This window comes from Mytilus galloprovincialis, chromosome 12, assembly GCF_965363235.1.
Source record: "Mytilus galloprovincialis chromosome 12, xbMytGall1.hap1.1, whole genome shotgun sequence".
NCBI classification, from domain to species: domain Eukaryota; kingdom Metazoa; phylum Mollusca; class Bivalvia; order Mytilida; family Mytilidae; genus Mytilus; species Mytilus galloprovincialis.
The window spans coordinates 62,458,537-62,473,974 of record NC_134849.1 but is presented as its reverse complement, the minus strand read 5'-3'; the positions used below and the strand labels follow the sequence as shown (position 1 = coordinate 62,473,974).

Here is a 15,438-nt window from a genome sequence, read left to right as displayed (position 1 = left end):
GATCTATATATATGAAAAAAATACCTTTGGCTTTAGGGTCATCAGCCTCATTCAGTTTTGTAACAACAAGATAAATTGCATCTGGTGAGAGAAATGTTTGATGTGTGTGGTAAAATTCTTCATCTCCTGCAAAATCCCATAGCAGTAATGTGGCATACTCCTCTTTGTCGGTTAGATCAACTTTGGACTTAGCAGTTTGCATGGCTTCATAATCCCTTCCTGCTTGTTCAAGTGATTGGTCTGGATGCTGGTTAGTAAGTTGCGGATCTGCTGATTTTTGAGATTTCATTATTTCAGGCTGCTGATATACTGTCCTTGATTTCTTTGTTACATCAAAACTCGTTGACGGTGTGTTGTCATTAATTGCAATGTGGGATTGTATTGGTTTTTCAACTGTTCCTTTGTCCTGAAGTTTTCCCTCGTATTCTTTCAATAGTCTTGCTTGAGGTTCAGTTTCTTCATGGTTTCCTATCATTTAAAATTTCCTATCATTTAAAAATCAAATATTTGTTTTTTTTCCTGCCTTTCTAATACTCTGCTGAAGGTAGATCAGATGTCTTTCTCCATCTTATATTGTAAAATAGCAATACACAATTGGTCTACACCTTTTTTGAATTATGCAAATTTTAAAATAGGATTGTAATTCATTTGTAAGATTTCTATTCTTACAAGGGGCTGTCATAATGACAGCAAACCGGATTTATTAACATTTATTTGTGTCCTGGCAATATCACAAGAACCATTACTGATGATTGGTGAAAGTGAAAATCGTCAATATCAAATTTGACCTCTATTTTGTCATCAGTATCAACATATTAAAATTTGAAAAGCTTAGATTGAATGGTTCGTGAGTAATTGCAACAACATGAATGGAAACACCATTTTACGATCTTTCAAGAACCATAACTCCTGAATGGTAAAAGTCAAAATCGTCATTATTGAAGTTGACATCTATTTTGTCATCAGTAACAACACATTAAAATTTGAATGGTTCATGAGAAAATGCACGGACACGACTGGAAACACCATTTTTTAATCTTTCAAGAACCATAACTCCTGAACGGTAAAAGTCAAAATCATCATTATTGAACTTGACTTCCATTTAGTCATCAGTAACAACATATTAAAATTTGGGAAGCTTTGGTAGAACAGTTCATGCGTAAATGCACGGACACGACTGGAAACACCATTTTACGATCTTTCAAGAACCATAACTACTGAACGGTAAAAGTCAAAATCATCATTATTGAACTTGACCTCTATTTTGTCATCAGTAACAACATATTAGAATTTGAAAAGCTTTGGTTGAATGGTTCATGAGAAAATGCACGGACATGACTGGAAACACCATTTTTCAATCTTTCAAGAACCATAACTCCTGAACGGTAAAAGTCAAAATTATCATTATTGAACTTGACCTCCATTTTGTCATCAGTATCAACATATTACAATTTGAAAAGCTTAGGTTGAATGGTTCACGAGTAAATGCACGGACATGACTGGAAAAGCCATTTTTCAATCTTTCAAGAACCATAACTCCTGAACGGTAAAAGTCAAAAGCACCATTATTGAACTTGACCTTCATTTAGTTGTCAGTAACAACATATTAAAATTTTAAAAGCTTTGGTTGAATGCTTCATGAGTTAATGCCCGGACAACATTTGATTGCAGCCCGCCCGACCGGCCGACCGGCCGCCCGCCGAGCATCCCCAAATCAATAACCGACATTTTTGTCACAAAAATCCGGTTAAAAATGTATGTTATCTTATCAGTTTATTATAACTGTTTTCACATATACATATTTTTGTTTGTATGATTCAATTGTTCAACTTAGCCATATATAATGTATGGGGTAATTAAACAGATTAACCAGCTATCAAAATAGAACATGTCGTAAATTTACATATATTTATGTTTTTTACATGTAGCAAGGAAACAAGTTCTGTTACCTTTATTTTCCATTTTATTTTCTGAAAATTCTATCGTTTACTTTCTATCATTTAAATCTAATGTTCACTGTATGTATAATCTGTAGATTATAAGTCTGTAAATTGCGTACAACCTGAAGCTTGAAAAAAAGTCTATTTGTTTTCTTTCAATCGTTTTATGACTTTGAACAGCATTATACTACTGCTGCCTTTATTTATCGATTCAATTTAGACCCCTATCAAAGAAAAACTGTTAAGTTAGATGAAGGTATAAAATAAGCAATACACAGTTACAGAATAAAATTGCCATATGTTATTCCACCCTAACATCTGTAAGTAATAACTTCTTAAAGAATGAAGGACCACCACCACCATTTTCTACATAGGAAAATGTTTGTATCAAGTCAGGAATATGACAATTGCTACCCATTTGTTTGATATATTGGAGCTTATAATTTTTGTCATTTGCTTCACGAATTTTTCTCGGAGTTGAATATTTTTTTTATTCCACTGTTTTCAGACGGATATTTATACTTTGCAATTGTTCTATATACCAAATATAGTTGTTGAATTACTTATAGTATCTAGGACTAGAAGTAATGTTGACCAAAGAACAATGAAAATGAAGTCAACTTCAGATGAACCCTACTAAAAAGAAGTTGACCTGGTAGCTTTATTATCTTAGAAAGGGATATAATCACGAAACAGCAGAGCCTAAAACATCATACATATGCCAGACTGAAACCTCAGATCATTAGGCATCAGTATACCAGATAATGACAAACTTAACCAGCTCAAATAACCTTTTGAAATAAGAAGCTTTATAAATGTGACTACTGCTACCTGGAAAGCATCCTACTTTCTGATTAGGGACAATAAGACCTTAAACTTTTATAAGACATGTCATGGCTTGTTATTCTCAATTGCATATACAGATGTCCACATTTAAAGTTACATTTTTCAATAGAGATTTGATCTTAAAAAGAAGTATATTGGAATTGTTTGATTTATTGTTTAACACATTTGTTGTAATTGTCTTTAACTATAAAAAATCATACCATCTAATTTATTCCATATTCCATCATCAGATTTTGCTTTGCATTTAATTTTGTGAATTTCTATTCCATTTGTACTGGTAACATCTGTATCATCTTCACCAAACAATCTTTTAATCAATGAGGTCTTTCCTGCCCCTTTCTTTCCAACTACTACCAAACGTATGTCTCTCTTTTTCTCAGAGCCTGACTCAAGTAATTTAAGGTACAACTCAACAGATCTTTTGTTAGTCATTAGTTTTATTTCAGTTGGAACTTCATCTACAAAGTCAAAGATATGAAGTTATTTTTATGAAGAAGAACATTATCTTACCCAATTTATTATGATATAAGTATTCTGTTATGAAATTTTTTTAATGTTTGTAAATATTAAATATTTAGTTTTTTTTAGCAAAATTATATGATTAAACAATAGTTAAGGGGCCTTTTGAACCTACCGTCAGGTGATAATTTTTGTCAAAGGCTTAATTGTGACTTTTGGATGGGAAACAGCAATAAAGGTGCCCTATTATGTCTTTTCCATAAGTAATTTACTGTCAAGTTATCTAAAATGTATCTTTATATGCATCGGAGGTACCACAATTTAAAAATGGTTTTCACATTTTACAGGAAAAATGTCGGGCAATTCATGATAGTATTTGTAAAATTTCTTTCCCGAATATATTTTATAATTTGTTGATATTACCCTGTAGTTGTTTTCTTAAATGCACTGATGAAGTTGTCATTGAGATTATGCTCCAACATGTTAAAGTAGCCATCTAGAATTTGCAGTGAGATAAGTCATTTGGTTAAATATTGAAGGCCTCAGTGTGAAATGAAGAACAGCAATACAAGTGTTGTTTTATCAGGTGCAGTGTTGATTTTGTGTCATTTGATATACCATATATACTTTCTTTTCCAGTATACATGGTATAGTAGGAATACAAGCATAAAGCATTTATATAAAGTAAACCAGTTGCAACAGTAGAGAGAGATACAACATTTGTATATGCATATTAAAATGGTTGCAAGAATAAAATGAAAAACTATAGGTATTAAACATGTGTTAAATAAGAATTGATCAGTTAAAATAAAAGTGCATATAGTTTCCATATTCCAACAAACATGTAAATGAAATAAAAAAAATACATATTTATGATCAAAACTGCTTTCATGAATTTACTTTCCTCAGCTAGCACAATGCTTAAGTAAAGTGTAAAGATGGTAAAGAGTTAATTGATCCTAGCATAGTGAGTTAATTCACAACATTTAACATTAACATATTTCGTTAATCTAGTCAATTCCAATAACTCTAGTATGCAAAAATAAAGAAAATGTTCATATTACTAATAAACCAGAAATTCATGTGTTAAACAATTTTTTGTAGCACTGGCTGAACCCTTAAAATGAGGTCAAGGTCAATGTACATATGGCTGACAGAAAATTCTTAACATTTAGCATCATTTGTATTTAAGCTTTGAAGCATGAAGGTTTTCCATCTCCTTAAATATGAAACTTTATTCAAATGAGGTCTAGGTCCTGCTTCATATGTGGCATTGGTGGTGTTGCTCGTGCAAGATGAAATCAGGGCATAATTGGGTAAGGGTTACGATAGAGTAAATGAGGAAAACAATTAAATGATAACAAGGGAGCCTACTTTTATCAATCCCAACAATAGACTAGTGCATATCTCAAATAAGTCAAACCAAGTGTACTTATTATAGTAAATGCACAACATGTGCAAAACTGACATACATATCTGACATATAGTAACTATGGAACCACAGACAAACACATTTTTGAAAATCAAAGTAAATATTTATTCCATCGATTCAAATATTGCATAAATATTTCATTAAATTTTATCAAAGCATTCTCCAGACAGACAGGGCGAACAGAAAGACGGACAAGGGTGTACCATATTACATATCGACTATGAAAGGCAAATAAATTAGAACAAGCATTCTGAGAGTATTGCATGGCAATATATAATCCCTTATCGATTAAAAATGCATCGCACTGGAACAAAATGCTAACTAAATTGGTAATTTATGATATTTTCTGTATATATATATATAAATGCTCCACAGATCGCAGCTTGATACAACTGCCATTTTGTCATTTCTTAAGTGCGCCAACGGTTGACTTGGGCATTATATGGACATCTTTGGTCCACGCCCCCTCACGGGTCCACAGTATAGAGTGGGATTCACGCCCACTGCTGTCCATGGAAGATCGGGTAGGAGGAAGGTGTTCAATTAACATTATATTACGGTGAATTAACAGCCATATGCTTATTGATTTGTAAATGTATTGATAGCAGATTTTACATTTTATATACCCATCTGATAATAAAGAATTGTGATTTTTTTTTGCATTGTTTTGAAAATAAATTATTGTGCATTAGCTTAATTATTTATATAAAGTTCAGTTTGTATTGATTTTACATCAATGGGTTGACATTAATTGAAATTATGTCCAGTTGTAAATTTGAAATTGTTGTTGTATATACTTTTATTCGACATTTTGAACGTTAATGTATACTGCTTTGTAAATAAGCTTTTATTAATTCAAAGGCCAATGAACCACAGTGATTTTCATTCAACATGTTTTGTCCCTATGCAGAATTTAACAATACTTGGGTGATTTTGTAACTTTGATAACAATAAAGTGTTAATTCATTCAAAAGAATAGTCATAAATCAAAGAATTACAATTGTGCTATTTGATAGATTACAACATTTCTTCTTGCGTGCAAAGTGGTAGGAAATTCCAAAAAGACCAGTTGAATTTAAAATTAACCACATACCCCATCCCCTGTCCTAAAAACAGATGGGTTTTTTTTCAGAATTTTTCCCAATTTGTTGTGTGCATATGTACATGTGTACATCTCATACGATCACCATTTTGAGATGAAACAGGGCTCTTTTGTAGAAAAGATATAATACAGATTATAACAGGATGTTGAGGGCAGTACCTCTATTTTTGACATTTTAAACTATTATGTTTATTTGTTCTCTTAACACATCGTTGTCAATATAGTGAAATAACCGTCATAACAGTCAGAGGTTTAGCTAGCTGCATGTATAAAACCAGGTTTAATCCACCATTTTCTACATGAGAAAATGCCTGTACCAAGTCAAGAATATGACAGTTGTTATCCATTCGTTTGATGTGTTTGAGCTTTTGAATTTGCCATTTGATAATAGACTTTCCGTATTGAATTTTCCTCGGAGTTTAGTATCATTGTGATTTTACTTTTTATCGTTTTTTTCTCAGACACTTCTGACGTGTATTTAGGCCTACATATGACAGTGTTGATAGTTTACAAAATAGAGAAAAATGTCCAAAAACTAACGAATAGAGAAAACAAGAGGCTCTAAATAGCCTGTGTCACTCACCTAGGTATATGCGCAAACTCAGCAATGGGCTATCTCTAACATTGTAGACAAGAATAGAATTCTATAAAAACATTTCTATTTTATTTATCTTTTATTGCTGATCATTTTGTCTGTCTAATGTGTCTCTCTATCTCCTTTTGTTTTTGCTCAAAACACAAAAAAGGTGAAATATAAGCATGTGTCAATAGTACACGAATGCCCCACTCGCACTATATTTTTATATGATCAGTGGACCGTGAAATTGGGGTCAAAACTATAATTTGGCATGTCAGTAGTAGCAATATGACATGAAATTGTATTAGTTTTCCACTTCATGTACCCATCTGTTAATAAAGAATTGTGATTTTAGTTGTATTGTATAATGAATAAATTAGTGTGCCTTTGCTTAATTGTGTATTTTAAATTCAATTTGCATTCATTTTATCATGTTTACGATGAATTGTTTTGTCTCTGTTTTCTCAGAAACTCCAGACATATATTTATTCGTCTTATTTATCATGTTTATATACTATCAATCAGAGAAATTCTTTCAATCTGTGTTTTTCTTTTCTGTTGTATGTTGACGTGACTCTGTACTTATGTTTCCCGTCATACTTTGAACCACACTATTATTTTATTTATTATTATTACTTTAACTGTAAGTTAGTTTTTGTTATATCTATTTTGCGTGACTGTATTTATGCATCCCGTCATACTTTGAACGACAAAATTATTTCATGTCTACCTGTGCGAATTTCAAACGCGCAATTTTACACCAGTACTCAAAACCCTCCTTCCTTGATGGGTGCATTTTACATAGACAAATAAAATCGTATAATATAATCAAAATGAGGATGTTAATTTGATGTATGCCTTTTTGTGCTTCTTCGTTACATTTGTTGTTTTTATAGTACTAGTGATTACGATGATAACACAATGTTGAGACTGCTGTACCCCTATTTTTGACATTTTTACCTATTGTGTCTGTTTGTTTTGTTCACGCATCGGTGACAATATAATGGAATTTGATGCGACTGTCATACAAGTGAGAGATTTAGCTAGCTATAAAACCAGGTTCAATCCACCATTTTCTACATTTGAAAATGCCTGTACCAAGTCAGGAATATGACAGTTCTTGTCCATTCGTTTTTGATGCGTTTTGTTATTTGATTTTGCCATGTGATTATGGACTTTCCGAATTGATTTTCCTCTGAGTTCAGTATTTTTGTGATTTTACTTTTTGCACATTAACTTGGAAAACACAGGTATATTATTTTCTATATATATTAATAATTACAACGGACAGACTAGTAAAAACATGAAGCTTATTTCGAAATTACAATAGTCACAAGTAAACGCAATAGGGTCTATATACATTATACATTGTTTTATTTACGATTCATGGGCCTTGTCAGACAAGAAACAAAGCAGCCTATATATAGGGTGTAGATGGAGTATACAGAATACAGAACAATGGCAAAAAAAATAGAGAAAAATAGGCAAAAACTACAGAATAATTGGGATTACAAATAGAAAGAATAACTATGGAATATAAATGAGTTAGGTAATACAATGCAGATTACCAAAATAAATGAACAGAATAAAAGAAATCTAATTACAAAAAGTTAAACTTTAAAATCATTTCAACGAGAAATGTAAACTAGAGGCTCTATTAAGAGCCTGTGTCGCTCACCTTTGTCTATGTGAATATTAAACAAAGGAAGCAGATGGATTCATGACAAAATTGTGTTTTTTCATGGTGATGTGTTTGTACATCTAACTTTACTAAACAGTCTGGCTGCTTACAATTATCTCTATCTATAATGAACGTGGCCCAGTAGTTTCATTGGAAAATGTTAATAAAAATTTACAAATTTTATGAAAATTGTTAAAAATTGACTATAAAGGACAATTACTCCTTAGGGGGTCAATTGACCATTTCGGTCATGTTGACTTATTTGTAAATCTTACTTTGCTGAACATTATTGCTGTTTACAGTTTATCTCTATCTATAATAATATTCAAGATAATAACCAAAAACAGCAAAATTTCCTTAAAATTACCGATTCAGGGGCAGCAACCCAACAACGGGTTGTCCCATTCATCTGAAAATTTCAGGGCAGATAGATCTTGACCTGATTAACAATTTTACCAAATCTCAGATTTGCTCTAAATGCTTTGGTTTTTGAGTTATAAGCAAAAAACTGCATTTTATCCCTATGTTCTATTTTAAGCCGTGGCGGCCATTTTGATTTGAAGGCCGGGTCACCGGACACATTTTTTAAACTAGATACTCCAAAGATGATTGTGGCCAAGTTTGGATTAATTTGGCCCGGTAGTTTCAGAGGAGAAGACTATTGTAAAAGTTAACAACGACGGATGCAAAGTGATGGGAAAAGCTCACTTGGCCCTACGGGCCAGGTGAGCTAAAAATGAGCGTTATTTGTATTTAGACAAAGAAAAAAGCATATAAAGAATACAAAATTTAAGGAATGCCTATGGACCCTCGTGTATGTCCTCAACGAAAGTTGTATTGTGTAGTCTAGACTAGTGTAAACATTTAATTCTCGTAAAAAGATGGGTTGTCAGGTTGGCAGGTATTTACTCAGGTGATTGACAGATAACGAATCAAACACAATTTCTTATTTTCATTTACCTGATTATTATATGACGTATTTTTTTCCATAGTTGTTTTTTCTAAATTTGTTTAACATTCCACAGCGGTTTTATACTTTTACTTTAATCCTCACTTATTTTTATACACTATGTAGTTACATTGTATCACAGATCAAATGTATTCGTCCATTGCGTGTAAATTTGTGTTACTACGCTTCTTGATTGAGTTAAGTCATTCCAATTGATATGTTTTAGTGTGTCTTTCTATGTTGCGATATTATACTATTCTTTAAAAACCGGGAGAAGGTTTGGTACCATTGAAACGTTAAAACCCGCTGTAATTCTTTTCACCTGTCCTAAGTCAGCAATCTAATGACAGACAGCCGGACATAGTACACACGTTAAATTCCCTCCGACTTCGTGCAGGAAATTTATAAAAATGACCACATTATTGATATTCTTGTCATAACCGAAGTGTTGACTACTGGGCTGGTGATAACCTAGGGGACGAAACATCCACCAGCAGTGGCATCGACCTAGTGGTGTGAATAGTTATCAAAGGTACCAGGATTATGATTTAGTATAAGTCCAATCTACCTATAGAATCACATGAGTGAACAGATGATCACATGATGCAAATCAGAACGAGGTTGATCCTTTGTAATGCAAAGTTAGACTATTTATTTCGGAGACAAAAAATTAAAATTTCGTATATGTTAGTGTTTGGATAGTCAGGAATTGTTCGTAGTTTGAAAGTTTTACTATTATGATGTTATTCATAATTTTCATTTGACATGAAATTATGTTTGTAAACAATTTTCTTTGTTAATGTGTTTGCGCTGATAGAGAGGGCATGTGTGTTTAGGAAATTCCGAACAATGGCAAAGGAATGTATTATTTTGGATCCAGTGGTGGAAAACTGCAATGTTTTCCAAGACCAGGCAATAGTGGTGAAGGATGATGGTTCTCTTCAGTTGATTCATACTGGCGCTCCATCATCTTCACAGCCTACCCGTTTACATTCTGTTCCGAAGCGAGCGACAGTTGATAAAAACAAAAAGGGGGCGGAGCCTAATTATGTACCTTTTACCGCAAGTGTCGAAGTTAATTAACAGAGACCAGATTTGTTAGCTCAATACAATGAGCAATTGATTAACAATCAAAAACTTTATTTTGAACAGCAGAAAGCTATTAATGAGCTTACCAAGTCCGTAATTGAAATTAAAAATGCGGTTCTTCACAAAACAGCTGATCCGATTGGGCCTAGTGCGCTGACGCAGTTGAGAAACAATAGACGGGGCAAATCTCCGAATACTTTTTATGACAGTGTCTCGGAGGAGGAATCGGAACGGGATTATGAGTTTTCCCAGGAAGATGAGGAGCATCATGAGGCGGAGGAACCAACTCAAAAAAAAAATAAAAGTTACGACGAGTATGTCCAAAATGGAAAAAATGAAAAAAGTTGAGAACATTTTGTCCAAGAAACCAAGATTAGGATCCCCGGTACACGAGGAGATAGCAAAAATTGTTAATCAAGGGGCGGAGTCTGCCGTAGATCATAAAAATAAAGAAGTTCAGGAATTAGTGGATAAATTTGTTCAGCCAGAGAATTGTGAATTTCTAGAGGTTCCTAAAGTGAACAAAGTGCTGTAGAGTTCTAAGGAAACATCTAAACGTCTGAAAGATAATGACAGATCCTTGCAAAGAACCCAGGGGTATCTTGTTAAAAGGATGATACCGGTTGTTCAGCTAATGGAAAAGTCTTTGAAAAGCTCATCGGAAGAATCGGAAGAAACGTTTGAACTATCCCTGGACTCCCTAAATTTGTTGTTGTATGCTCATAGAGATCTGTCTAGTCAAAGAAGGAAGTTGCTAACGCCAGCTTAGACAAAAAATATTTAGCCCTGAGCCACGATTTAGATGAGAAAATTTCGCCAAACTATTTATTTGGGGACAGAGAAAATCTGGAACAACGGATGAAAGAAATAGACGATAGTACTAAACTGGGCAATAAAATGAAAGTTAAAAGTACATGGAACAGGGATAAGGCACAAAAAATTGTTCCTGAAGTTAAGGACACTTATTCTCGGAATGATAATTTTAAGTCTGACAATGCCAATGGAAGTTTCAAAGGGAAAAGTGGTTTTAAAAACAATTTTTAAGCCAAAAAGGCCCAGATTCGACAAGAGCAGAAGAAACCCTACAACAAGAAAGGAAAGATGAATCTGGGTCATTAGAAATGGACACAGTTAGTAATAGTAATGTAAGTACATGTACATTATTAAATCTTAATTGTCTGCATAATACTACTGACAACTTTGTTGCGGGAAAAATATCTCAGTATAGTGAGACATGGAAAACAATTACAAGTGATAGAAACCTCTTGAATATTGTATGTCAAGGTTATCACTTGGAATTTGAATGTGAACCATGTGGTAAATGTTCACGGAAAGAAATTAAATTTAATGAAAGTGAACAAATAGTTATCGACAATCTGTTAACAAAATTTTTACACAAAAAGGTTATTGAACCTGTAATTCATCAGTATGGGGAAGTATTATCTAGTATTTTCTTTAGGCCTAAAGCTGATGGATCATTTAGATTAATATTAAATTTAAGTAATCTGAATGAGCATTTGGAATATAAACATTTCAAGATGGAAACTTTCAAGTCAGCATTAGAATTAGTAAAAAATAAAAATTTCTTTGCAAAGTTGGATATAAAAGATGCATATTACAGCTTAGGAATAAAAAAGGAAGATAGAAGATTTTTGAGATTTACTTGGAAAGGTCAATTGTATCAGTTTACAGCTATGCCTAATGGTTTATCACCAGCTCCTCGCATTTTCACAAAGTTGTTAAAACCTGTGTTATCTTCTTTAAGGAAAGAAGGATATGTTAATTGTGCGTATATTGATGACATTTTATTGGTAGGGGATACTTATGAGGAATGTCTAAATAATGTTCAAGAAACAATGAAATTGTTTGATAGCCTTGGATTTACTATACATAAAGAAAAATCAGTTGTTGTGCCTGCTCAAAACATTGAATTTATTTAGGATTCAGTATAGATTCTGTGAGCATGGTAGTGAAATTAGCACCAAAGAAAGTTGCAAATATTGTGGAATTATGCAGAACTTTGTTAAGGAAGTGTTTTGTTACCATACGTGAATTTGCGCAGTTAATTGGAAAATTGGTTGCTAGTGAACATGGTGTCTTATATGCACCAGTTTTTTACAAAACTTTAGAAATACAAAAGGATGTTGAATTAAAATTGAATAAAGGAAATTTTGATGCTAAAATTATATTATCAAATGAGAGTAAACAATGTATAAACTGGTGGATTGAAAACATTCATAATAGTTATAAACCAATTGTTTTTAAGCCACCAGATAGAAAAATTGAATCTGACAGTAGTATGTTAGGATATGGAGCTCTTGATGTAACAAATAATCTTACATTATCAGGTGTTTGGGGTTTGAGTGAACGTAATAAACATATAAATTTTTTGGAACTGAAAGCAGCTTTTCTTGCATTAAAAGCCTTTTGTTGCAGAACTCGTAATGAACATGTACAATTATTTCTTGATAATACAACTGCTATTAAGTATTTGAATAAATTGGGAGGAAGAAAAGAAGAGTTAAATAATTTAGCTAAAGAAATATGGTTGTGGTGTATACATAGACAAATTTGGCTTAGTGTTTTTCATATCCCAGGGATTCGTTAAATATAAAAGCAGATGCGTTAAGCAGACACAAGTCTAATTCAGATATGGAATGGATGATTATTGATAGTATTTTTGAGTGTATAATGAATAAACTTGGTCCATGTGACATTGATTTATTTGCATCAAAACATAACAATAGATTAGAACAATATGTATCCTTTGGCCGGGATGTGAAGGCTTTGGCTGTTAATGCATTCTCTTTAACTTGGAATACATTTTATGCATATATATTCCCTCCTTTCAGTGTGATCAGTGCAGTGTTACAGAAAATTTGTCAGGAAAAAGCAACCGCATTAGTCATAGCACCTTTATTTTCCTTGGTTTCCGCAGCTACTACAAATGATTTGCGATCAACCATATATTTTGCCAAAAGTGGAAACGATTCTGATGAATCCCAAAACAAATCAAACTCATCCTTTGAAAAACATGAGATTGGCGGCTTTCAAGATCTCAGGAATAAAATGTGTGAGGGAGGAGTATCAGCAGAGGCTGCCGACATCATCATCAATTCCTGGAGAGATTCTACCAAAAAACAGTATGGGACATATATCAAAAAGTGGCTGCTTTTTTGTGACAAAGAAAAAACGGATCGATTTGATCCATCTGTAAATAGTGTATTAAAATTTTTGTTAGAATTGCATATAAACGGCTTAGGATATAGTGCTGTTAATACTGCTAAATCAGCAGTATCTAGTTTTGTTTATCTTATTACTAATGTGCAAATTGGAAAACATTTTCATGTTAAATTAAAGAACCTTAGTGAGCACGCTCACATACCCCACGTCCCCACATTGTCATTGGAGAAATTAAATAAGTATAAGAAAAAAAAAATTGTATAAGAAAAAATACTGAATAATAATTTCCTGTCAATATACACATCTACATAGTATGTCCTTATTATCTACAAAATTTCATGAAATTCTGTTGTGTGTTTTCAGAGGAGTTGAGTTGACAAACTGTTGCAGAAGTACATTGAAGCAAATAAGTTCAAAGGGGCATAACTCCTAGAAAAAAAATTGAATCATAATTTCCTGTTGATATGCACATCTACCTAGTATGTCCTTATTATCTGAAAAGGTTTCGTGAAATTCTGTTGTGTGGTTTGAGAGGAGTTGCGATGACAAACTGTTGCAGTAGTACATTAAAGTAAACAAGTTCAAAGGGGCGTAACTCCTAGAAAAAAAATTGAATCGCAATTTCCCGTCGATATGCACAACTACATAGTATGTCCTTATTATCTGAAAAGGTTTCGTGAAATTCTGTTGTGTGGTTTGAGAGGAGTTGCGATGACAAACTGTTGCAGTAGTACATTAAAGTAAACAAGTTCAAAGGGGCGTAACTCCTAGAAAAAAAATTGAATCGCAATTTCCCGTCGATATGCACAACTACATAGTATGTCCTTATTATCTGAAAAGGTTTCGTGAAATTGTGTTGTGTGGTTTGAGAGGAGTTTCGATGACAAACTGTTGCAGTAGTACATTAATGTAAATAAGTTCAAAGGGGCGTAACTCCTAGAAAAAAAATTGAATCTCAATTTCCTGTCGATATGCACAACTACATAGTATGTCCTTATTATCTGAAAAGGTTTCGTGAAATTCTGTTGTGTGGTTTGAAAGGAGTTGCGATGACAAACTGTTGCAGTAGTACATTAAAGTAAATAAGTTCAAAGGGGCGTAACTCCTAGAAAAAAATATTGAATCTCAATTTCCCGTCGATATGCACAACTACATAGTATGTCCTTATTATCTGAAAAGGTTTCGTGAAATTCTGTTGTGTGGTTTGAGAGGAGTTGCGATGACAAACTGTTGCAGTAGTACATTAAAGTAAATAAGTTCAAAGGGGCGTAACTCCTAGAAAAAAAATTGAATCGTAATTTCCCGTCGATATGCACAACTACATAGTATGTCCTTATTATCTGAAAAGGTTTCGTGAAATTCTGTTGTGTGGTTTGAGAGGAGTTGCGATGACAAGAAACAGGACTGACGGACTGACGGACGGACGGACGGACGGACTGACGGACGGACGGGTGAAAAACATTATACCCTCCGCAACTTCGTTGCATGGGGTATAACAATTTATGAAGGGAATATTTAATAAGAAACCTGTTTTACCTAGGTATAATTGTACCTGGAATGTGGAAATGGTGCTAAGTCTTTTAAAGACTTGGAACAAAGATATTACATTAAAAAATATAACATTTAAATTGGCTATGTTATTAGCTTTAACAACAGGTCAGAGAATGCAGAGTATTTTCTTAATAGATATTAGGAATTTGGAACTTGATACATACTCAGTTAAAATTAGATATGGAGACTTGCTTAAGCAAACTAGACCTGGATATCAGTTACCAGAGATATTTATAGAAGCATTTAAGCCAGATTATAGGATTTGTGTGGTTCATACATTACATGAATATTTAGAACGCACAAATAAATTAAGATTAAATAACACTCAATTGTTTTTGAGTTTCCAAAAACCGTATAAACCTGTAAAAAAGGGTACCATTGCTAAGTGGATTAAACAAGTTTTAATTATGGCTGGAATAGATATGACAATCTTTACACCTCATAGTACTAGAGGAGCTGCTACTTCCTATGTTAGTGGACGAATTCCTATAGCTACAATTCTTCGCACAGCTGGATGGAGGAAAGATAGTGTGTTTCGAAAATTTTATCAAAGACCAATTACTAATGACAGCTCCTTCAGTAATGAAATCTTATTGGCCAAGAGAAAATTAGATAGTTTGTGTATATAA

At 33.1% G+C, this 15,438-nt stretch overlaps 1 protein-coding gene across 1 annotated transcript in view; it reads right to left on the bottom strand.

The window, feature by feature from the left end:
• Positions 1–15,438, bottom strand: part of LOC143053725 (uncharacterized) — a 77,495-nt gene that overhangs the window by 45,272 nt on the left and 16,785 nt on the right. The window contains exons 5-6 of the mRNA XM_076226511.1: positions 2,987–3,244; positions 25–468 (exon numbers count right to left, since the gene is read on the bottom strand). Of these exons, the coding sequence (XP_076082626.1) occupies positions 25–468; positions 2,987–3,244 (702 nt within the window). The remainder of the gene's footprint in view (positions 1–24; positions 469–2,986; positions 3,245–15,438) is intronic.